Source organism: Crinia signifera, chromosome 8, assembly GCF_055691185.1.
Source record: "Crinia signifera chromosome 8, ASM5569118v1, whole genome shotgun sequence".
NCBI classification, from domain to species: Eukaryota; Metazoa; Chordata; class Amphibia; order Anura; family Myobatrachidae; genus Crinia; species Crinia signifera.
Window position 1 is genome coordinate 24,450,545 of NC_139224.1, and position 23,483 is coordinate 24,474,027.

Sequence of the window (23,483 nt, forward strand, 5' to 3'; positions counted from 1 at the left end):
TCCAGTACGTAAATGGCAAAATGTGCTTTAGGCCGTCTCAAACTTGTGTGACCGCTTTTCTGTCACTTTTTACAACAGCTGAATCCCAGACTTTGTTGGCGTCGGCAGTAGAGAAAGAGAGGGCATCGACGGAGGAGCTCCTGTCTATAAAGACCCACATTTCCACCATCGAGTCTCAGAACAGCCTCCTCCGGCAGGAGAAGAGTCGCTTCCAGGCTCAGCTAGAGGTGGAGAAATCCAGACTGTCCAAGATGGAGGAAGAACACAGCAGGTGTGTTTTAGGGCAGGCTCTTCTGATGCTCCTCTGATGTTCTGCCAGCCTCTCCTTATCATGTCGCACTAACATGGCTTTTGGTATTGCACTTCGCCTCTTTATTATTTGTGTTTATGTAATGAAATAGCAATAGATCTCACTTCTAAACTGTAAGCTGCTGCATCGCATGCAAGATCATTATAGGAGGAGCTTGTCCCCACTGTTGTGTTATCCTTTGTCACCAAACTGTCCGCTTCAGTCTGCACAGCTGAAAGTTTTTCAATTGGCCGATGACTGAGGGTGTGGTGGCAGGGAGCGGACCTCCGCTGGGAGTCTGTGGGGTCGATATACTAAAGATCGATTTTGACCGATGTTGAGCTTTCAATGCTAAAAATACACATTCACTAACAGATCATTTTGTATATTCATTTTTAAATGTTAGTAAATGTGTGCTCTATCCCAGGAAGAACAACATCGATTTAAGGTAAATTTTAATCACTCAAAATTGACCTTATGTAAATATGCCCCTGTGAGGACTGGAGGAAGGAATGAGTGGGGTACAGTGCTGGTAGCACAAGGACATCTTCATGAAGGCCTGTGTAGGATTCAAATAAAACCGAAAACCAAATGGCTGTTGTGAGAAACCTATTAGTTCATACTGTACCATTCACGTGGGCATAGAGTTAGTATGGGTAATATAGGTACACACTAGGACCATTTGGGCTCCAATCCCCCATTTTTACGAGCCATACAGATGGATTCAATCGGCATCTGCCGTCAGACTGGGGCGCACAAGACGCTCGCACGCCCTGTTCTGACGGAGTTCGCTGCCACCCTCTGCCGTTCCCCCGTAGATTATAATAGTGCGCAGCGCGCCATGAGGTACATTTATACGGTTTCTATACCAACATGTGTCGACATAGAAAACAAAATCTCATGTTGACCTTTTGGAATATGGCCTTTTATTAATCTTGTAGTTTATATTTGGATGAATGAAAATTAGGGACAATATATTTTGCACAAGTCATTTTCTCAGTAAAATGAATAATGAAGACTAGATGGTTACATATATAGTCTCAATACTACAAATCTCGGTACTTGTGTATTATCACGGCGCCCTATTTGCACATGTACGGCACCGTTGGAGCATCGCATGCAGGTTTTTGCGTGCGATGAGATCGCATGCAATGCGATTTTCCTATGTAACATATTCACTGCTCTTTTGCCACAGGCGGGGCGATGCGATCGTATCGCATGCGATTTTATAGGGTGCGATGCCATTTACTTAACTATGCACTTCTATGAGATGCAATGAGATTTAGGCACCACCCCACTATCCATGCCACCCCGAAGCGTGGCGAGCGCAGCGGAACGCGTCCTCCGACCTTTTCATACCCCCACTATCCACGTCGACGTGGAGTTGATTTTATATAGTGTGGCGAGGGGACGCGGATTACAAGTATTCCGTGTCCCCTCACGGGGCTTCTGCACTGGCCACGATTCGGGGTCGCTGCGCTCGCCACACTATGTATAATAAGCTCCACGCCGACATGGATAGTGGGGGTATGAAATGGTCGAGAGGACGCGTTCCGCCGCCGCTCGCGGGGCGATGCGATTTTCTTACGCAGAATCACCCACTAAGCAATTTGATTAGTGGGCGCCGTGATAATACACAAGTACCCAAATCTCCTCTTGCTCTGCTTGTGGGGTCCATACCATTGGGAACATACTGCATTCTCGGAGGCAACACCATTGACCAAAATTGGAGCGAGTGTGAATATTCCGTATGCGTTGGTCATTAGTTTAAGAAGAGCCGACCAATGTGTTTGGACATAAAACTGAGGGTCAACTCTTCCTTCCACAGAAACGAGGTGGAGCTGGAGACTCTGAGGGTGGAGTACCAGAAACTGGTGGAAGAAGCCAGAAAAGAAAAGGTGAGAATCTGATTCCCCGTCGTCTTATCTCCCATGTGTGTGTTCTTGTCGTTGTTGATTTGCCTGATGGGAATTTTACTTCCAGGCTCTGCTCAACAGTCAGCTGGAGATGGAGAAGATGAGGGTGGAACAGGAGAGGAAGAAACTTATGTTGGCCCAAGAAGCGGCCAAAGAGAAGGTATTGCTGTTCTAAGAATGCACATTATACTCCTTGTACAATCATATGCATATTGTCCCAAATAGTCACACCCATTCTCCCAAACATGGGCATTTTAAACCTTTTATTTTGCTTCGTATGGAGCCAGTTCGTTATCTGCTTCTATTTTATATAATCAGGAACGGAAATCTTACGTATTTCCCTGCCCGGAGACTGGAGCCACCACCCCAACACTGTCACGTTCCAGTTCGATCAGCGGGGATCTGACTGGTCTGCAGACATCTCTCCACTCGCAGGTAATCCACTCATCCACCTACTGCGCCTGGTTTTCTTCAGAAGTTCAGCATCCCCCGGTCACATTCTGGAACCTACTTTCCGTGCCTCACAAGTGTAACGCGGCTTCCGGTCCAGTGTTGGAGAAAGTCATTGGACGTCTATGAAATCTAGAAAACAACAAACCAAGTCTATAAAACATCGTAGACCACTTTGAATTCATTAATTAATTTGTGTCTTTACTACATTTATTTTCTTCCTGCTTAATGAGTCATTGTAAATCTGTAACAGCGACCTGCCCTCACTTACACGTTCCTTTGTACATAAACACACAGGATGAGTCTCACGATCACCTTTATGGATCAATGACGATGTCTATCAGCGGCAGCAACCTCTACGATGCCGTGAGACTGGGAGCCGGCTCCAGTGTCCTGGAAAACTTACAGTCGCAGCTAAAACTCAGAGAAGGGGAGATTGCTCAGCTACAGGTAATAACAGTCACGTTTATTGGAAGTAGTTTCGACTGCGGGCCTCATACATGTTTGCAAAAAAGCACACAATTGGGCAAAACCCTGGTGCACTGCAGGTGGGGTAGATGTAACGTGTGCAGAGATTTAGATTTAAGCCGGTTATATTTTTCTGTGCAGGGTAAATGCCGGCTGCTTTTGCATGTACCTTACAAATGTAAGACGCTATATTTGTACACTGCAAGTTGGATTTTTTTGAACACATTCCACCCAAATCTAATCTCTCAGCCTGGGTTACATCTGCTCCCCTGCAGTGCATCATGGAGGTGGACCCCCATATGGTCAGCATGGTAAAGGTAGACCGGCGAAAAATGTCGACCTGGAGATGTTCGACGTAAAAAAATAAACACAAGCTGTATTTTTTTTTTCTTTTTGAGGGGAGTCCTGTGTCCCCTCCACTACTGCTGCATCGGTGACTCTTCACAATCGATATTAGAGGATAGAAAAAAAGAAACCTTGTGTCAACTGTGTGGGTTGACCATTTTTCATGTCGACTTTATAACCTCTTGTCTCTGCCTGCAGCTTAGCTTGAAGCCTCCTCTAGGAATTGCTGATCTTAATAGTGAATGGGGGGTTTGTACACACTGACTGTTCCTTGGCAGTCTATAATGCTGGTGTTTGTGTTCATGGTCTACCAAGCATTTGGGATATCAGCAACAGAAATGTCTCTACCTACAGACATCTAAGCTTTAATATCTACAGCCCGATGTTCTGTATCACGGGAGCATTATGGGACAACAAAGCCTTCCCCACCCGCTAAATGAATCCAGCAGCCCGATCCAGCTGCAACTGTTACCTTCCCCTGGAACACTCAAACGACCACAAAGCCCAAAAATCTTCAATACGCTGTACTGATAGATTGGGTCCACTAGTGCCATGAGCTGGTATTTCATTCCCTACCATCGCCACTAGGACATTGAGGGAGAATAGAATTGTGTGAGTGCAGCGAGCCAGACGAGGGGACAGGGTACACTTCAATGGTGTCCATGTCGACTATGTCAACATTTGTGTTAAAAAAAAAAAAAAAAAAAGTGAAAAATACTCGTTGACCTTTTGACTTTCGACCTAATGCTTGTGTCGCCTTCCAACCATGTCGGCCTTAGCCGTGTCAACTGAAACTACGTTGACCACCTGTGGTTGACCCATACTCTATTCCAAAAGCTGGCAGTTATTTACAAGTAGACGATCCTTTTACTCTGAGATTTTGTGAGAACAGATTTTTACATTAGCACAAATACATTTAAGATTGTTTCACTGAACTTTGTATCCTTCCAGCTGGAAATTGGGAACTTGGAAAAAACTCGCTCCATACTCGCTGAAGAAGTCATCAAATTAAATAATCTCAATGACGAACTGGAGGAGCAAGTGAAGGAGATTCCTAAACTGCGAGCTCAGATGAAGGTAAGAGCCGGCGCAGGTAGAACAACTGTTCATAGGTCATTACAGCTGAAAGTCTCGCTACAGCACAAACTCCTCCCTGTGCTCTTCCCAAGGAGATCACCTGACCACGGGCCCTAGATAAGGGAAGACAATTCTGTGTATATTCTTTTTTATGTAAAGTAATATTGGACCAAATCAGTAATAGGTAGATTCAAGGGGTGATGAGGGCCGGGTTGGGGCAAAAAAGGCATAGGTGTAATATAATTAAAACTGGGTGAAAACGCCTGGAATTTTAGGACCAAAATGTATAGATTCTCCGATCCAAATGTTTTCGCTCGTGCCAAATTTTTTACCTTTGTTGAAAAATTGGCACCAATCGAATACCCCTCCCCTGGTAGTTCCAGTTCCCTAGTCATTTGGTCAGAAGTAGCAATGGGCCTAATATAGACCTTTATATTTGCAAATGGACAAAACCATGCTGCACTGCAGGTGGGGCAGATGTAACCTGTGCAGAGAGAGTTAGATTTGGGTGTAATATGTCTAAACTGAAATCTAATTTGCAGTGTAAAAATAAAGCAGCTTATGTTTTCCTTGCACAGAAACAAAATAACTCACCCAAAGGCCCATTGTCCTAAGGCTCATGCAGACTGTACAAAGCTCCATGTAACGTTCATGTTACTCCCAACTCCTGGAGTCCCTCCTATTACTTTCAGGTGCATTGTCCTGGTACATAATAATAGGCTACAGCTTATATTAACATTTCATAAGTGGATAAACCCAGAATGCTTCACTCCATTTGTAACAACTGTTACAGATCTGTTTTCATTTGATAACCACAAACTAAAGCAGAGAAGGTTCAGCATCCAGCCTAGAACCACACCGGCCATCGCCTGTAAGACTGCACATGGTTTATGTTAGCGGTTCTCAAACTGTGGGTCCTGACCTCAAACTGGGTCTCGACCTTCTCTGCATGGGGTCGCCACTCCATGTTGCTTACCATCAGGCTGATGACTTTTTTAATCTCAGTCAGTGATTCAAGGAGTCTGAAAAATCTGTTGGATGGTCTGTTATGTGCCTCCACAATGCTGCCATGTATGTGCTGTCTGCTGACTACACATGTGATGGGTTATGGTATATTAGACTCCTCCCATCAGTTTGTGCCTCCACAATGCTGCCATGTATGTGCTGTCTGCTGACTACACATGTGATGGGTTATGGTATATTAGACTCCTCCCATCAGTTTGTGCCTCCACAATGCTGCCATGTATGTGCTGTCTGCTGACTACACATGTGATGTGATGGGTTATGGTATATTAGACTCCTCCCATCACTCTGTGCCTCCACAATGCTGCCATGTATGTGCTGTCTGCTGACTACACATGTGATGGGTTATGGTATATTCGACTCCTCCCATCACTCTGTGCCTCCACAATGCTGCCATGTATGTGCAGTCTGCTGACTACACATGTGATGGGTTATGGTATATTAGACTCCTCCCATCAGTTTGTGCCTCCACAATGCTGCCATGTATGTGCTGTCTGCTGACTACACATGTGATGTGATGGGTTATGGTATATTAGACTCCTCCCATCACTCTGTGCCTCCACAATGCTGCCATGTATGTGCTGTCTGCTGACTACACATGTGATGTGATGGGTTATGGTATATTAGACTCCTCCCATCACTCTGTGCCTCCACAATGCTGCCATGTATGTGCTGTCTGCTGACTACACATGTGATGTGATGGGTTATGGTATATTAGACTCCTCCCATCACTCTGTGCCTCCACAATGCTGCCATGTATGTGCTGTCTGCTGACTACACATGTGATGGGTTATGGTATATTCGACTCCTCCCATCACTCTGTGCCTCCACAATGCTGCCATGTATGTGCAGTCTGCTGACTACACATGTGATGGGTTATGGTATATTAGACTCCTCCCATCAGTTTGTGCCTCCACAATGCTGCCATGTATGTGCTGTCTGCTGACTACACATGTGATGTGATGGGTTATGGTATATTAGACTCCTCCCATCACTCTGTGCCTCCACAATGCTGCCATGTATGTGCTGTCTGCTGACTACACATGTGATGTGATGGGTTATGGTATATTAGACTCCTCCCATCACTCTGTGCCTCCACAATGCTGCCATGTATGTGCTGTCTGCTGACTACACATGTGATGTGATGACCTTCTGCAGTAACTTGCTGGGGTCCTGTAATTATATGTATTGTCTGATGGGTCCCAGAGCAAAATAGTTTGAGGACCCCTGGTTTAGGTCTTCTCCATGCTACAGATTTACCCTGCGTTGGGTTGTAGGATGTTTTTTTGTTTAAGACCTTCATTGGTGTAAAAATGTGATGTAACCACCCGCTAAAACCCCCCCAATGTAATTTGCAGGGGGGTAAGTAATCTTGTACCTTCCAGACAGCATCTAATAATACTATAATGTCTGTTGCAGGACCTGGACCAGAGGTATAACACCATCCTGCAGATGTACGGGGAGAAGGCAGAGGAGGCTGAAGAACTACGGCTGGACCTGGAGGACGTTAAGAACATGTACAAGACTCAAATAGATGAACTCCTGAAGCAAAGACTGAAATAGTTTCTCACAAAGCTTCGAAATAAAACAAAGACTCCAGATGATTACGTGGAAAATGATTATCTTGTTACATATGTAAATGTAGAATTCCCGGCTCCCTTGTAAAAAGATCTAGTGTACAATAGGAAATGACTTTTATTTACCTGTCCGAATGTCCTATTGTGTCCCAGCTGTAGCTTTTCCCGTCTATTAAATTATTTGTGTAATATTTAAATTTACTTTTAAATTTGAACATTTTCTTAAAGATCGAATACTGTATTTTATGGTCCGTATAAATATGAACTGATGGTTTAGACCCATGTATAATATATCATATTCTATATCTTACAATATCTATCTAGATATACAGTAGATTTGTTTTTGATGACATCAAACGTTCTCTATATATTTAAAATGCACAGTAATTTTAATGTTGATTTGCTAATTTATTGATGACAAAAGTTTAAATTGAGTATTCGGATAAATCCATAAATATTTGGGAAGTGAACGCACCGTGCGTTGTAACATATCATAAAGAAATAAGATAATATATAGTAACTGACTATTTAGCTGCTTATCTTTTTATTCTATGTTTTGGGTTTTTTTTTTTCTTTCTCCGATCCTGTAACGGGTCTATTAATAATTTGAAGGTGACATGAGATCGATAAATGACATGTTAAGACATTGTTAAATCATATTGTTTGATACCTGATCATTTTATAGGTTAATGGACCAGTAGTTCAGTGTGGGTGTTAAGGGTTGGGTTATGACACTGCCGTTACTGATTGCAGACAGGAGACCTGCATTTGCATGCAGTATGAATTTTTTAAATAATTCTGTTGGCTTTGTTGACAAGTGAGTAAACTCTCATCGGCGTACAACATTTTGTTGTTCATTACGTACTATCCAAGTGGGCATAGAGTGAGAATAAGGGCTGGATGTATTGAAATACATCGCCGCCTGACCGCAGCGATTCTAGTGCATATGTATTAACCTATGCTCCTAGCATTGCAGTGCGGTGAAGGAGGCCCCCCACTATACCTGTGAGGTGGTGTGCAGGGGGGTCTTCATCACATCCCTGGGTGCCTCCTCTTTGCCTCACGCTGGCAAGCCTAAGCAGGCTGTCCTCGGCGCCTCCTCCTCCCCCCTTCAGTCTGAAGGACGTCCGGCTGTGTTGCTAGGGGGAGGAGGAGTTTACCTTCCGGGTCCAGGAGGGACCTGGAGGAAGGTAAGCAAGGAGTAGGAGGGGTGGCATCTTCAGTGGAGGTGACGGGCGGTGATAGAAGCCCCTAGGCTTCTATAGGGTATCGATACCCTTGCCGGTAAAGACGGGGCGGCCAGGTTTTAGTGTATTTGAAAATGCGATAAAAAACCCAAACGAGGGTTTTACCGCATTTTCAACTTAGTACATCCTGCCCTAAATCAGTGTGCCGGGAGCATCGAGGGACCGTGCCCGAAGCATGGCGAGCTGATATGCTACACTTATACGGTGTCCATGTCGCCAAAAAAATCATGAAAAACTCATGTTGACCGTTTCCATGGGGACCTAATGCTTGTTTCGATCTAGTTATTGTCGCCCTATAGTGATTGATCTAATGACTGTTGACGCTATGACACCTACTCGTCTAACCCTAACCACCCCTTTCCCAGGCGTGATGTATCCTAAGCGATACAATGATACATGGTAATATTTGTTGGTCCTGTACAACAGGCTGACAATCCTTCCCTACAAGAATCTATTTTGTCTCCCCTTCAGATGTATTTGTCTTTCCGCTGGTCAGACTCCCGGCTATATGTGACCCCTAGAAATCACTTTACAGGCTTCCTTCCATACTTTGCCTATTTTATGTCATAGTTTATTTTCAGTTCTAATAGAAAATAAGGTACTTGTGAGTTATCCGGGCGTCCGATTTTTTGATTGTATGCCTTAAGTTAAGGCATACAATCAGATGCGATGCGATGCGATATCGCATCGCATCGCATCGCATGCGACCATCGGATGCGATGACCCGATTTTTCCATAGGAATCAATGTTAAAATGATTCCTATGGAAAAAGGGGTCCTTTTCATACCCCTACTATCCAAGTGGGCATGGAGTTGGATATAAACCTGTGGCGAGCGTAGCGAGCCACCGAGCCCGAAGCGTGGCGAGCGAAGCGAGCCCCGCGAGGGGACGGTATTCCGTGTCCCCTCGCGGGGCTCGCTACGCTCGCCACGCTTCGGGCTCGGTGGCTCGCTACGCTCGCCACAGGTTTATATCCAACTCCATGCCCACTTGGATAGTAGGGGTATGAAAAGGACCCTTTTTCCCATTGAATTCCATGTTAAAATGGACTCAGTCCATTTTAACATTGATTCCTATGGAAAAATCGGGTCATCGCATCGCATCGCATCGCATCCGATGGTCGCATGCGATGCGATGCGATGTCCCGATCCGACCCGATTTCAAAATCGGACGCCCGGATAACTCACAAGTACCGAAAATAAACCCCCAAAATTAAGAGACCTATTTACTAAGGCTGGTTACCCATCAGAACGACCAGCAATTGGACCGATGTTCGGAGCGGTTTCCATTTGTGCTGGACCGTGCCTGGTTGGTGGTGCACGCCAGGAAGAGGTAATAAATGACAGAATGATCACTGCCCTGTTCATTACACTGCCCCGGTTGCAGTTGCGTTCTCCCAGTTGTGCTGCAGCAGGGCCAACCGGAAGATGTCACGTGACCCACAGGAGAATGCAATAATTGTTTACCTTATGCCAGGCATGTCCAAACTGTGGCCCTCTAGCTGTTGTGAAACTACACATCCCAGCATGCCTTGCAATAGATTTAGCATTCCCTAATAGCAAAACTGTGGCAAGGCATGATGGGACTTGTAGTTTCACAACCGTTGGAGGCCCATAGTTTGGACATGCCTGCCTTAGGCAATATGCATGATATACCTCTGGTGTGGATCCGTGCTAAGCACCGGAGAGTAATAAAGTAGGTGAAAATAAAATATCAGCCAATCAGCTCCTAAATGCCATGTTACAGCCTGTGTTTGAAAGTATCACCGAACCGGCTCCTGTTACCGCTCTCCAAGGTTTAGTAAATTGACCCCCTAAATGTACATTGCTTAGCTAAAATTGATCTGTATATGTTTTCAGATATATTAAAATGTAACAAAGTGTATACTGCATTAAAATGAATTCATTTCTTATGAATACCTTCGATAGAAAAAAAAAATTAAATTGTTACAATTGCGCCAACGTCTGACTTTGTGATATGGGCACGTGTGTGTAGAAACTGCACCCTTGTTGTAGGAAATGGGTAAAAACCGGGAGCGGACCCTGGAACGCCGGACCATACAGGCTTCATTCATCAAACTGTGTAATCCCTAAGGACGCAAACAGAATGGTTAGAATATCTACAGGAAGTCAACCTCCGTAGGCTCAAAGTGGGCTCTCACCAATGGTACACTGGCTCCGACAAAGCGGGTAAATTTATGGCTCTCTTGCTTAAAATGGATAAACCATCTAACATTATACCAAGTATCAGAACCGAACAAGGCCAAATATTGTCATCAACCCCGGAAATAGTGGAGGAATTTGTCAGCCATTTCAGTAAAGTATACCAAACAGCCCAAAAATCTAGCGAGGAGGATCTGACGCAGTTTTTTGTGGGCCTACAGCTCCCTGTATTGACGCAGGACGCTCAGACCCTGTTAGACGCCCCTATTACTAGCGAAGAAGTGGAGGGGGTAATTAACTCCCTTCCCCTAGGAAAGGCCCCCGGATTGGATGGCCTACCCGGTGAGATGTTTCAAAAATTTGACAAGGCCCTGACTCCACGTCTGGTAGGTCTCTGCAATGCCATGATGAGTGAAGATGATCTTCCTCACTCTATGGCTGAATCTTCTATAGTGTTTATATTAAAAAAGGATAAAGATCCCATGAGCGTGGACTCATACAGGCCTATTTCGCTTATGCCCACCGACGCGAAAATAATCCAGGATATAGTACATCCCGACCAATCCGGGTTTATGCGGGGAAAATCTACCGCGATTAACATTAGGAGGGTCTTCTCCTATATCCAACACAATAAGGTAAAGGGGTTGAACGCCGCGGTGGCCTCATTCGACGCGAACAAGGCGTTCGATTCAGTCGAATGGGGCTACCTATGGGGCGCCTTGAAAGCTTTCGGGTTCGGGTCGGGCTTTGTCAGATGGCTGAGGCTTATGTACAAGAATCCGAGGGCCAGAGTCTCAATTAATGGGTACACATCCCAGCCATTCCCTCTGTACAGAGGGACTCGGCAGGGTTGTCCTCTTTCCCCATTGATCTTCGCCGTAGCTGTAGAACCCTTGGCTTGCCTGCTAAGAGCTAGGCTATGTCGCGAGGACATGGGGAGAGATATGAAATACAATCTAGTATCCTTGTACGCTGACGATCTTCTGGTAGGTACGGCCAATCCAAATAGAGACCTCCCAACGGTGATAGAGCAACTCGGGCAGTTCGGTGAGCTCTCGGGGCTTACAGTGAACTGGAGCAAATCACATTTGTTGGTGATGGGAGAGGATAAGCTTGATGACGGTGGGCCAGGCGTATCATTGGTGAAGACCACGTGCTTCAAATATCTGGGGGTCAGGGTGTCGGCTGAAACAGAGGACTTTATAAAAGATAACATTACCCCAGTGTTACAGGAGGTAAGGGTTAAGTTTAAATGCTGGGCCAAGCTCCCTTTAACGGTGCAGGGTCGGGTGAATTTAATCAAAATGGTAATATTGCCAAAAATACTTTACCTACTCCAACAATCCCCAATATATATTAAGGGCGAATATTTCAGAAGCCTCGATAGCATCATGTCCTCGTTTATCTGGGGCGGTAGACGCCCGAGAGTCAAACTCGCTACCTTATGTAGAGATCGAGATGATGGGGGTATGGCCCTTCCATGTTTTAGGAGATATTACTTTGCTGCTCAGTTACTCCATCTCAGGTCGTGGGTAAGACCGGAAGAACAGCCCAGTGAACTAATTAGGCTCATGAGGTGCCTGGTCCCAAGTGTTACCCCGATGCAGATTCTACTGGCAGGCTCATTAAATAGATCATACCCCCCCCATTGTCCTCCAAGCCGTAAGGATTTGGAGAACGGTGTGCGCCTCAGAAAATTTCACGGGCCAGGATCCAGAATCATCGTTCCTTCTCCTACCCATAGCCACGGAGATTACTAGACAGCAAGGGGGGAGGCTATGGTCACAATATGGAATTGGTTCATTGGACCAGCTGTTCCAGGACAATAATTTTAAATCTTTTGCCCAGCTTCAGGTAGAGCATGCTCTCCCAATGTCTATGTTTTATAGATTCCTGCAGTTAAGGAGTGCGATCTCCGGGTATGGAAGGGATAGGGAACAATGGCTTATTGATACCCCTATAAAGGTCTTCTTGAGAAAACTTACTCCACGAAAAGGCGTCTCAAAGCTATATAAATACCTAACAGCCTCTGCCCCAGACGATGGATTAAATCAACTCATGCAGAAGTGGGCAGTAGATATCCCCGGAGTCAATGAGAGTAACTGGCAGGCGGCCTTAGCAACCCCAAAAAAGGCAACAAATTCTATACGCATACAGCAAGTCCAGTTTAATATTTTACACCGTACATACTTGACCCCAGTACGATTAAGGAAAATGAGGGGCTCAGGGGTAGATAATTGTCCAAAATGCGGCCGTGATGGGGCAACATTCTGGCATTTAATGAGGACTTGCGGCAAAGTCGATCAATTCTGGAATAGGGTATGCCAGGTACTCTCAGGGCTGGGAGCGACGCAGGTAAACCTAACAGATAGTAATCTGATAATGGGGATATGGGAGGGGGTGGGAATGACTGGGGAGTTAAGTCTTCTTTTACTACAGCTTACATCTATTGCTAAAGTAGTTATTGCCCGCTATTGGATGGCAAAAAATGGGCCGCCATTTAATGAATGGCTTAATCTGGTGAATACAACATTTGAACATGAGAAATTCCATTACGCTTCTACGGGGCGCAGTACGAAATTCTCTTCGATTTGGCACCCCTGGCATAGTTCTACCTACTACCAGTTTAAGGGCTAGACTAGGGTAAATGAATGGTGGCAAGTTTCCTAATGCCCCAAATGTTTTCTCTTCGGATCTATGTACCAATGATGTTACGTCCCATACTGCTCACTAGTAAATTTTCAAATATATCACGCTATGAATATTCTTGAATGAACTCACTTAAATGAAATATAAATGATTATACTCACATTTAAATGTATGGACCAATAGGTTCAATTGGGTTAAGGTTTTTTCTCTTGGATCTTTTCGACCCTTGCAATTTGATAGTTCGCACTAAATAGGTCCCAAATGGATTTCGGACCTCGTCCACCGCGCACTCCAAACCACAACACGATTTTATATTCTCAGACAGTTCCTTTTAACTTTGGCCGATCAATAAGATATATGATAGACGGATCGGAATCCTAGATAAAACAGCACTTTGCACTTTTGGCACAATTGCACTTTTTTATTGATTATAATTGTCTTCTTGGTGACAAAAAAAAAAAAAAAAAAAATCCCAATAGTCCCTTGGACTCGTAGTCTCTAATCTTCCCACTCTGCCACCCACCCTCACTATTATCTACGTCCTCTTGAAACACCACGGTAATCCTTTAATCGTCCGCACTCTACACTAGCCATAGTCTAAAGCCCAACAGGCGGGCTATAGGGCAACCCAGCAACTTATATGTCGTCGTGACCCGCCCCCAAAAATTCCTAGTTATCTCCTCAATATCGGGGCCCGCCCCAGTACTAGTATAGGTATATATCATTTGGTATCCCCTGCCCACGTATCATCTTCTCAGACTCACTTCCTCTGTATAACATCTGTATATTGACTGCCGTGTCTTGTATTGATATGTATTGTTATTGTCGAATTTTTTAAGTATGTCGAAAAATGTAAAATAAAGACTCAATTAAAAAAAAAAAACTGTGCAATCCCGGAGCTTGTACTGTTCCATCTGGCAGGTGCCTGTGTGGGGATACCTGTGACACCTATCACCATGGAGACGGGGAGGAAGAGAAGACCGCATCCCTGTATGTTCTAGGGATGTAGTTAAAATTGGAACGGTCCGGACCATACGGAGAGGCTGTAATCTCTCCTTTCCCATCTCCCGGTGATAGCTGTTACAGGCACCCCTGGGTGGAACACCACAAGCTTCCGGAATGGCAAGGTTGGATGAATGGAGCCTGGTCCGGTTAAAATTTTTACTTTATTGTAGCGATGAGCGGTTTTGGTTTTATTTGGATCTCAAAGCGGGATCTTATTGGCCTATCCAAAACACATGATAGCCAATTTGAAAAATCTGAAAATGCAATTATTTGGTGATAAGAACAGAGTAAGTCCAAATAAAATCAAACCCGCTCAGCTTTGTTGTACCTATTTAGTTCTAGGCACAGATACTAAATTGTAGTTCAGTTGAACTTTAAGTAGGCACTTGCAGGTGTTTATATTGGGATAATGAATTTGGACACAGGCCTGTACATGCTGGGAAATCCCTACAGCTCTTGGACATAAAGAAAGGATGAGACTATAGGTACACTCCAGGACCCTTCTTTGCGGTCTTGTTTCGTACTATAGTGGTATTTAGTGAGCATTCTTTAAAACTTAATTTTTATTAGAATTTAAAGTTAAAATGTATAGGTAGTGGAGACAGAGAAAAAAAGTTTGAAAGGGGTGATTCCAAATATAGCTGTGTATAGCCCTGTACACATGCATCAATTTTTCCCGATTTTCGATTCGCTTTTGCTTATAGAAGCTAAATCGAATCGAATCCTAAACGAAATTGAATGGTTTTTGTGTCACTTTCGATCTACATTCAATTTGATGCGCGCTCCCTTTTTCACAAAATCGAAAAGAAAAATGTACTGTGCAGCCAAGGAAATATCGAATTCGATCTAATGCCAGATCTAATAGAAAATCTGGCATAATAATAGAAATAATTAGTCTAGCGCTATCCGCCGGGCGGCGGCGTGGGAAGCGCTTTTGATTTTTAAAACACTGGCTGCATGCTGATTGGCTGAATCTCAGCCAATCAGCATGCGGCCAGTGTTTTCAAATTTAGAAGCGCTTCCCGCGCCGCCACCCGGCGGATAGCGCTAGACTAGTTATTTCCAAGACACTGCAGGGACCCCTCTCACCGCGGCTTCTAGACAGCGCCGCAGGTACACCCGCACGGACACCCCTGCCCGCACCCTACTGCACCACAAGTAGGGGGGAGCTGGGGGCGTAACAATAGTGCCGCAGTCCACCAGGTGACCACACTTAAGGCCCATACACACTGGGCAACTTTAAGCTGAAAGTCGCTCAGAACAGGAGGTTTGGGCTTTCAGCTCAAAGCCGCCCAGTGTGTATGGTCCGGCGATGAGCGCTGCTGCACGCTCCCGTAACATCATCGGGAAAGCCTCTCATCTGCTGGTTATACCAGCAGATGAGCGGCTTCCAGGATGGCTTTGCATAGCGCTATGCAACACCATCCTCCCCCCTCCGTCGGCGCCGGGCAGGGGGAAAGCCGCTCAGTGTGTAGGCACTGAGCGGCTTTCCCCGCAGCGATGATTCTCAACATCGCTGTCCATACACACTGGGCATAGTCGCCCAGTGTGTGTATGGGCCTTTAGTCAGAGCCTCCCCGCCATTGCGGGGGGCTGCAGCGCTATAGTTACGCCACTGTACTACCTATACATTATCTATACTACCTATATACATTATCTATACTAACTATATATTATACTACCTATATACATTATCTATACTAACTATATATATTCTACTACCTATACATTATCTATACTACCTATATATTATACTACCTATACATTATCTATACTACCTATATATTATACTACCTATACATTATCTATACTACCTATATATTATACTACCTATACATTATACCACCTATACATTATCTATACTACCTTTATATTATACTACCTATATATTATACTACCTATACATTATCTAAACGTTTTAATTTGAAATCTCTCTCTATACATAAACACTATAAAGGAATCCTAATAAAAGTTACGTTTTATAAAATACCTGTGTTCTCCCTCTACTATCCCGCACATGCTTCCACCGCCCCGTGTGTGTCTCCCAGCCTGGCAGCTACCCGCCTCCGGCCTCCCCCACCACACCCCCCTGCCTCCCAGCCTGGCAGCTCTCCGCCTCCGGTCTCCCCCACCACACCCCCGTGCCTCCCAGCCTGGCAGCTACCAGCCTCTGGTCTCCCCCACCACACCCCCGTGCCTCCCACCCTGGCAGCTCTCCGCCTCCGGCCTCCCCCTCCACACCCCCGTGCCTCCCAGCCTGGCAGCTCCCCGCCTCCTCCTCGGGATTCCCACGCTGGCAGCTCCCCGCCTCCCTCTCCACCACCCCATGACGTCCAGCCTGCCAGCTCCCCACCTCCGCGCCCCCCGGGACTCCAAGACTTGCAGCTCCCCGCCTCCTCCACGGGATTCCCAGCCTGGCAGCTCCCCGCCTCCCTCTCCACTTCCCCCGGACTCCCAGCCAGGCGCATCCCCCTCCACCCGGCCCCCAGTACTTCCAGGCTGGCAGCGCGGCACCTCCCTGTCCCTACACGGACACTCCCAACCTGCCAACCCGTCCGCTCTCCGGGAATCCCAGCCTGGCAGCCAAGCCCCTCCCCGGGCTTCCGGCTGAGAGCTCTCCCACGGTCCTTCTCTCCCACAGACACCGAGCACTGTGCAGAGAGCTGGGGTGATGCTGCCGGACAGTGAGCCAGACCCGAGCAACAGCAGCAGGTGAGGGGAAGGGATAGAGCCGGCTGCACACATTACACCATACACTGAAGCTCTGTCCCCATTCATTCCCTTAGCGCCATCTACCAAGGGGTTGTCCTGTTATTCCTACTGTATTGTCTGCAGTATAAATATATACTCTCCCAGCCGTCATGTCACAGCATTGTATGTACTGTATATACAGCGCCTCATAGCATTGTATCTATACAGCATCTGTGTGCCTCACAGCAGTGTATAGACAGCATCCGTATGCCTCCCATCCGTATATACACAGAAACCGTGTGCCTCCCAGCAGTGTATATACAGCATCCGTGTGCCTCCCATAGTGTATGTAGAGCATCTGTGTGCTTCCCATCAGTGTATAAACAGCATCTGTGTGCCTCCCATCAGTGTATATACAGCATCTGTGTGCCTCCCATCAGTGTATATACAGCATCTGTGTGCCTCCCATCGGTGTATATACAGCATCTGTGTGCCTCCCATCGGTGTATATACAGCATCTGTGTGCCTCCCATCGGTGTATATACAGCATCTGTGTGCCTCCCATCGGTGTATGTACAGCATCTGTGTGCCTCCCATCGGTGTATGTACAGCATCTGTGTGCCTCCCATCGGTGTATGTACAGCATCTGTGTGCCTCCCATCGGTGTATGTACAGCATCTGTGTGCCTCCCTTCGGTGTATGTACAGCATCTGTGTGCCTCCCATCGGTGTATGTACAGCATCTGTGTGCCTCCCATCGGTGTATGTACAGCATCTGTGTGCCTCCCATCGGTGTATGTACAGCATCTGTGTGCCTCTCATCGGTGTATGTACAGCATCTGTGTGCCTCCCATCGGTGTATGTACAGCATCTGTGTGCCTCCCATCGGTGTATGTACAGCATCTGTGTGCCTCCCATCGGTGTATGTACAGCATCTGTGTGCCTCCCATCGGTGTATGTACAGCATCTGTGTGTAGCTTTTGGTCTGAATCTGAGCCACTGTGCCAATGGGAGTAGAGCCACTAATGCACATAATGCCCACATTAGAAATGCCACTTGCATGCATAATGCGGAAAGTAGTAGCACCGCTTTTGCACACAATGCCTACAGGAGCAGCGCTGCTTCCGCACACACTGCCCACGGGAGCAGCACCGCTTGACACAATGACCAGAGGACTAGTGCCGCTTCCGCGCATAATACCTGCAGGAACAGCGCCGCTTCCGCCCACAATGCCTGCAGGAGCAGCGCCGCTTCCGCCCACAATGCCTGCAGGAGCGGAGCCGCTTCCGCCCACAATGCCTGCAGGAGCGGAGCCGCTTCCGCCCACAATGCCCACAATGCCTGCAGGAGCAGCGCCGCTTCCGCCCACAATGCCTGCAGGAGCGGAGCCGCTTCCGCCCACAATGCCCACAATGCCTGCAGGAGCGGAGCCGCTTCCGCCCACAATGTCTGCAGGAGCAGTGCTGCTTCCGCACACAATGACCAGAGGAGTAGTGCCACCTACGCACACAGTGCCTGCATGAGCCGAGCCGCTTCCGCCCACAATGTCTGCAGGAGCAGTGCTGCTTCCGCACACAATGCCTACAGGAGCAGCGCTGCTTCGGCACACAATGACCAGAGGACTAGTGCCGCTTCCGCCCACAATGCCTGCAGGAGCGGCGCTGCTTCCGCCCACAATGCCTGCAGGAGCGGCGCTGCTTCCGCCCACAATGCCTGGAGGAGCAGTGGAGCCTACACACATAATGCCCATGGGAGTTGCACACCTAATACTCACAGGAGTAGCACCCCTTGCACACGTAATGCCCACTGGCATAGCGCCCTTTACACACACACACAATGCCCACAGGAGTTGTTCCCCTTACGCAGACAATGCTCATGGGAGTAGTGCAGCTAACGCATACAGTTCTCATGGGAGTAATGCACACAATGCCAGCAGGAATGGCTCCACTTACGTACACAATGCCAGCGGGCGTAGCGCCGCTTCCGTGCACATTGTCAACAGGAGTAGCAACGCCTATGCACACAATGCCTGCAGGAGCTGTGCCACTTCCACACATAACTGTCATTTTTCTAACCCTCTATCTATCTAATAATTAAGGCCCACACACACTGGGCAGTTTTGAGCTGAAAGCAGCTCAGTTTTGCCCTTTCAGCTCAAAAGCCGCCCAGTGAGTACGGCCTAGTGATGAGCGGTGTTCTCTTGCATCATTGCCATACGATTGACTGGGTGTACGACTTCCATAGAGTTCTGCTATGGAAAGTCATCTACCCCTGGGAAAATTGCTCAGATGGGTGAAAATCGGCTTTTCAGCCCAGCGATTTTTGCCATCATCGTTGTGCAAAAACTCCCAGTGTGTGTGCACCTTCAGTAAAGAAAGAATCGCTATTGGCTACTAGGCATTACAACACATTTGCAACGAGTTTAAAATCGCTTAATCTCATTAATAAATGGGCCCTTCTGTCTATTATGAGTAAATCAGCTGATTTATTTTATTTATTTATTAACAGTTTCTTATATAGCGCACACAGATTCCGCAGCGCTTTACAGAGCATAGTTATAATCAAAAACACATAACAAATTACAGTACAAGACAGTTTAGGACAAGTACATGGTTAATATGGATAGGTGCACCAGGGGACAGGACACTGAAGCAATTATCAGGGTGGCAGAGGTTTATATATTCTAAGAAAGGCACATAAGGAGAGAGGGCCCTGCTCGTGAGAGCTTACATTCTAAAGGGGAGGGTTAGACAGACTGGGGTGACACAGAAGGCAAAGAAGTGAGCTTAGACAGGTTAGGTTGAGAGATTGTCAGGTTTTATGCAGGAGGGTGGGAAGAGGTCAGCTTAGTCTTTAATATTTTAAGTCTAAAAAAGTGCTGGGTCATCCAAGAGTAGACAGCAGAGAGACAGTTGGAGATATGAGTAAAGGTGCCCACAGACGCATCAATTATCGAATGCGTTTTGTACTTTTTAAGCACAAATTGCATCTTATGTACAATTATTGGATGGTGTTTATGTTCCCGGGAGTCCGATATTGTATGTCTAAAAAAGTACGTGCTGCACGTACTTTTTAGACTTTATCTGAAATTTAACATTACAAACATGGGTTCATCACATGCATCCAAGTGCACATCTCATAGCAAGCTGGAAGAAAAATTGTATAGAACCATTGTACAGTCAAAAACGCATAGCACAGTACAATTGTAGCGTCTGTGGGCACCTTCAGGATAGAGGGAGAGAGATCAGGAAAGGATCGGTAGATTTTAGTATTATCAGCATAGAGGTGATAGTGGAAGTTAAGTGAGCAAATAAGCTCACCCAGAGAGGACATGTAGAGATAGAGAAGAAGAGGGCCAAGAATAAAATGTTGGGGGACACCTATTATCAATGGAAGAGCAGGAGAGGTGAAGTCATTAGAGGCACAGCTGTGCATTTTTAAAACAGACAGTGCATATGCAAGCAGAAAGAGTAATATTCAAAGTTTTAGCAGTTAAGAGTTGCACATATGTTGATTGTAGTTTCCTTCAGTTTCTGTCCAGTTTAAGTCCAGGCTAAGTCTAGGCGACAGTGTGCGGTTGTATATTCCTACTTAGAATCTTCCTACTTTGAATTCTGACAAAATTTCTAAAGCCAGATTTCTATAGCCAGCCAAGGCTAGTCAGCCTCCAATACTCTAATCTCTAATACTCTAATAGCTGATCTAGGGGCCCATTTATTAACAAGTTGTAGCTATTTTAAACTCTTTGCAAATATTAATTTTAGCTGTTACAAAGCCTCTCTGCTCACCACAACATATGACTGTGGTTGTCATGGTAGTCAGTGTGCAGAAATATAAATCATTAATATCCTGAATATACTATGCAAGGTGCTGTTATTTCAGGAAGCTCTAACATTTGCTTACATGTAGGTTACGCAATATGGACGATGGTAATGATTTGCAATGATCTTTCGTTATATTGTTCTGTGTTAATCGCTGTGGGCAGGATTTTACTTACAGCTACTGACAGAATATAATAAGATCATCCTCACTAGATTACATGGGATACATTTGTTTGCTTTGTCATGTAATATCCCAGTATTGAAGATGAATTGCCATTTTGGTTTCCCCCTCAGAGCGTGGGCTTTGTCATGGTTAATCTAGCCTATGGATTTCTGCCATACATTGTACTCTTCGGCATTCTAAATAAGTCTGTGTCCGCTCTCAACAATGGCTCCCTCCAGTTCTATGATTATCGGAGGATCAATCTACCAGCCAATCATGTGCCGTACTATCTGCACAACAATCGGCAGGTGGCTACCGCTTGCCAACAAGACCCACACTGTCCTCTTGGAGTAAGTTATTTTAAATATACAGAAGTAACTAGACTATATCTAGGCGTGTTATGTCAAATATAAGGTATCGTGGTGAATATACAATGGGGAAAATTTACTAAGATGGAAGTTCCATTACACAAGGAATGTTGCTATAGGCAACCAATCACACACTACCTATTATCTTCTAGATTCTAGGAGATGCTAAATAAATAAGTAGATTTTGATTGGTTGCCCATAAAAATAGAATTCCCATCTTAGTAAGTTCCACCCCTATGTGTCATGTTGATGTGCTTTCAAACATATTACTCTTTAACTAGTATTCATTTACCTCACTGTTGGATCTATGTAGCCATTGGCACTAGCTGTGAATTCAGGGCAGTCTTAGTCTTTGAATCACAGGAGACACTATAAAGCCCAGAGGTGATTGGAGGACAGCAGAAGTTACCCTATCCCACTAATGACCGTGCGGAATGCGGTCATTAGGTCGACATGGGCAAGGTGGACAGCCAAACGGTTGACATGGGGTTTTTCACTTATTTTTGAGCCGACGTGCCGACAGGTGGTATATCATGCCTTACCATCCACTAGGGTGTGGTGGGAGAATAAAATAGTGCGCCCGAAGCATGGCAAGCTCAACGAGCCATGCAAGGGGACGCAGTGCTTCGTTTGTGTCCATGTGTCGACATTTGGGTGAAAAACCCCATGTCGACCTAAGGACATGTTGACCCAATGCATGTCGACCTAAGTGGTGGATACCTAATGATAAATATTCCTGTGTGCTATATCTGTGTCAATGCAGCTGCCGTGTGAGTACACATCCCAGCATGCCCTGCCAAACTTTTAACATGCTCTAAAAGCAAAACTTTGGCAGAACATGCTGGGATTTGTAGTTCCACAGCCGCTGTAGGGCCACATTTTACTTATCCCTGCATCTCTATCACCTTAAAGCAAGCAAGTGTAGCCTTCACAAATTGTTAGGAGAACATCAGCAAGGGTGCACTGCCACATCTATGTGTATGAGACCCGAAAATAAACATTTATCCCCATATGGATCATACCAAAGGTTCTAGTGTATAATATGACCACAGAGCAAACAACATGTGCTTCACACGGTATTGTGGACATCCTAGCCTAGCCCTGCCATCTCAAATACAGAATACAGCAAAAAAAGGGTTTTAGTGTAGGAGTGTAGCGCTAAAGGTGTCCTCATAAATCAGCATAAATGTCTTAAATCACCATATGTCCAAATTCCTCCTGATAAAATTCCAATTGTCCAATATGTCTGACAGTGTGTATAGAATCCTCAGACTTTCTCCAACAGAGAAACACAAATGGTGCAAATAACGTTTTTTAAACATGACATTTAATTTTCCCCTTCGTCCAGCAGGGGACACTGCAGTCTGGTAGACTATTGGGGATAGAGCTGGTGTACTGAGGAGTCGGCACTTCTAAAGTTTTACAGTGAAAAGCATATAGAGGGAGTCCCCAGGCAGATCAGCAACCACAGATGTTATATGCAAGCATCCTGAGAAGCACCCGGTCCGGATCAATCCAGAAACGCGTTAAGTGTGGCAGAGGAGGAGTACTTGCCCTTGGTGGAACGGCTTACTACAAACGAGTGTGGAGCAGCTGACTGGTCCGGACCGGGTGCTGCTCAGGACGCTTGCATATAACACAGGGTTGCCGACTTTAGAAAGCTCCCCTCCGGGAGAAGCCCGGAGAGGAGACTTTCAGCAGGCGTTCGGGGGGCGGGGCTTAAACGTGACATCATTAAGCCCCACCCCCATGAAGGAAAGTGCATCAATTTGACGATCTCTGCGGAGGGGGTGGGGCTAAACAACGCAATAATGACACTTTGGCCCCGCCCTCTCTCCGGAGATCATCAGAAAACATAATTTAAACGCTGCGGCCGGGGTGGGGGAAGCCGCAATCAGGGGGGGGGGGGGGGAAATGGGGGTCCCCCAGAATCCAGGAGGGTTGCCCACCTTTCCGGGGGGCCAGGAGGGTGACCCGATTTTCGGGACCCTCCCAGACATTCTGGGAGGGTAGGCAACCCTGATATAACATCTGTGGTTGCTGATCTGCCTGGGGACTCCCTTTTATATGCTTTTAAAATCGTCTGTCTGTGAGGGCATTTTTAAATTAAATTTCATGTTTAAAAAACGTTATTTGCACCATTTGTGTTTCTCTGTTTTTCATATGGAGAAAATCTGAGGATTCTATACACACTGTCAGACATATTGGACAATTGGATTTTTATCAGGAGGAA

At 46.0% G+C, this 23,483-nt stretch overlaps 2 protein-coding genes across 2 annotated transcripts in view; both read left to right on the forward strand.

Moving 5' to 3' along the window:
- Positions 1-7,802, forward strand: part of TMF1 (TATA element modulatory factor 1) — a 29,944-nt gene extending 22,142 nt beyond the window's left edge. The window contains exons 11-17 of the mRNA XM_083156017.1: positions 79-271; positions 2,118-2,187; positions 2,273-2,365; positions 2,524-2,640; positions 2,953-3,105; positions 4,420-4,545; positions 6,988-7,802. Coding sequence (XP_083012143.1) covers positions 79-271; positions 2,118-2,187; positions 2,273-2,365; positions 2,524-2,640; positions 2,953-3,105; positions 4,420-4,545; positions 6,988-7,131 — 896 coding nt within the window. The 3' untranslated portion in view covers positions 7,132-7,802. The remainder of the gene's footprint in view (positions 1-78; positions 272-2,117; positions 2,188-2,272; positions 2,366-2,523; positions 2,641-2,952; positions 3,106-4,419; positions 4,546-6,987) is intronic.
- An 8,664-nt stretch (positions 7,803-16,466) lies between these two features.
- EOGT (EGF domain specific O-linked N-acetylglucosamine transferase) overlaps positions 16,467-23,483 on the forward strand; it is a 38,885-nt gene continuing 31,868 nt past the window's right edge. Inside the window, 2 exon segments of the mRNA XM_083156018.1 lie at positions 16,467-16,920; positions 21,014-21,232. Coding sequence (XP_083012144.1) covers positions 21,029-21,232 — 204 coding nt within the window. The 5' untranslated portion in view covers positions 16,467-16,920; positions 21,014-21,028.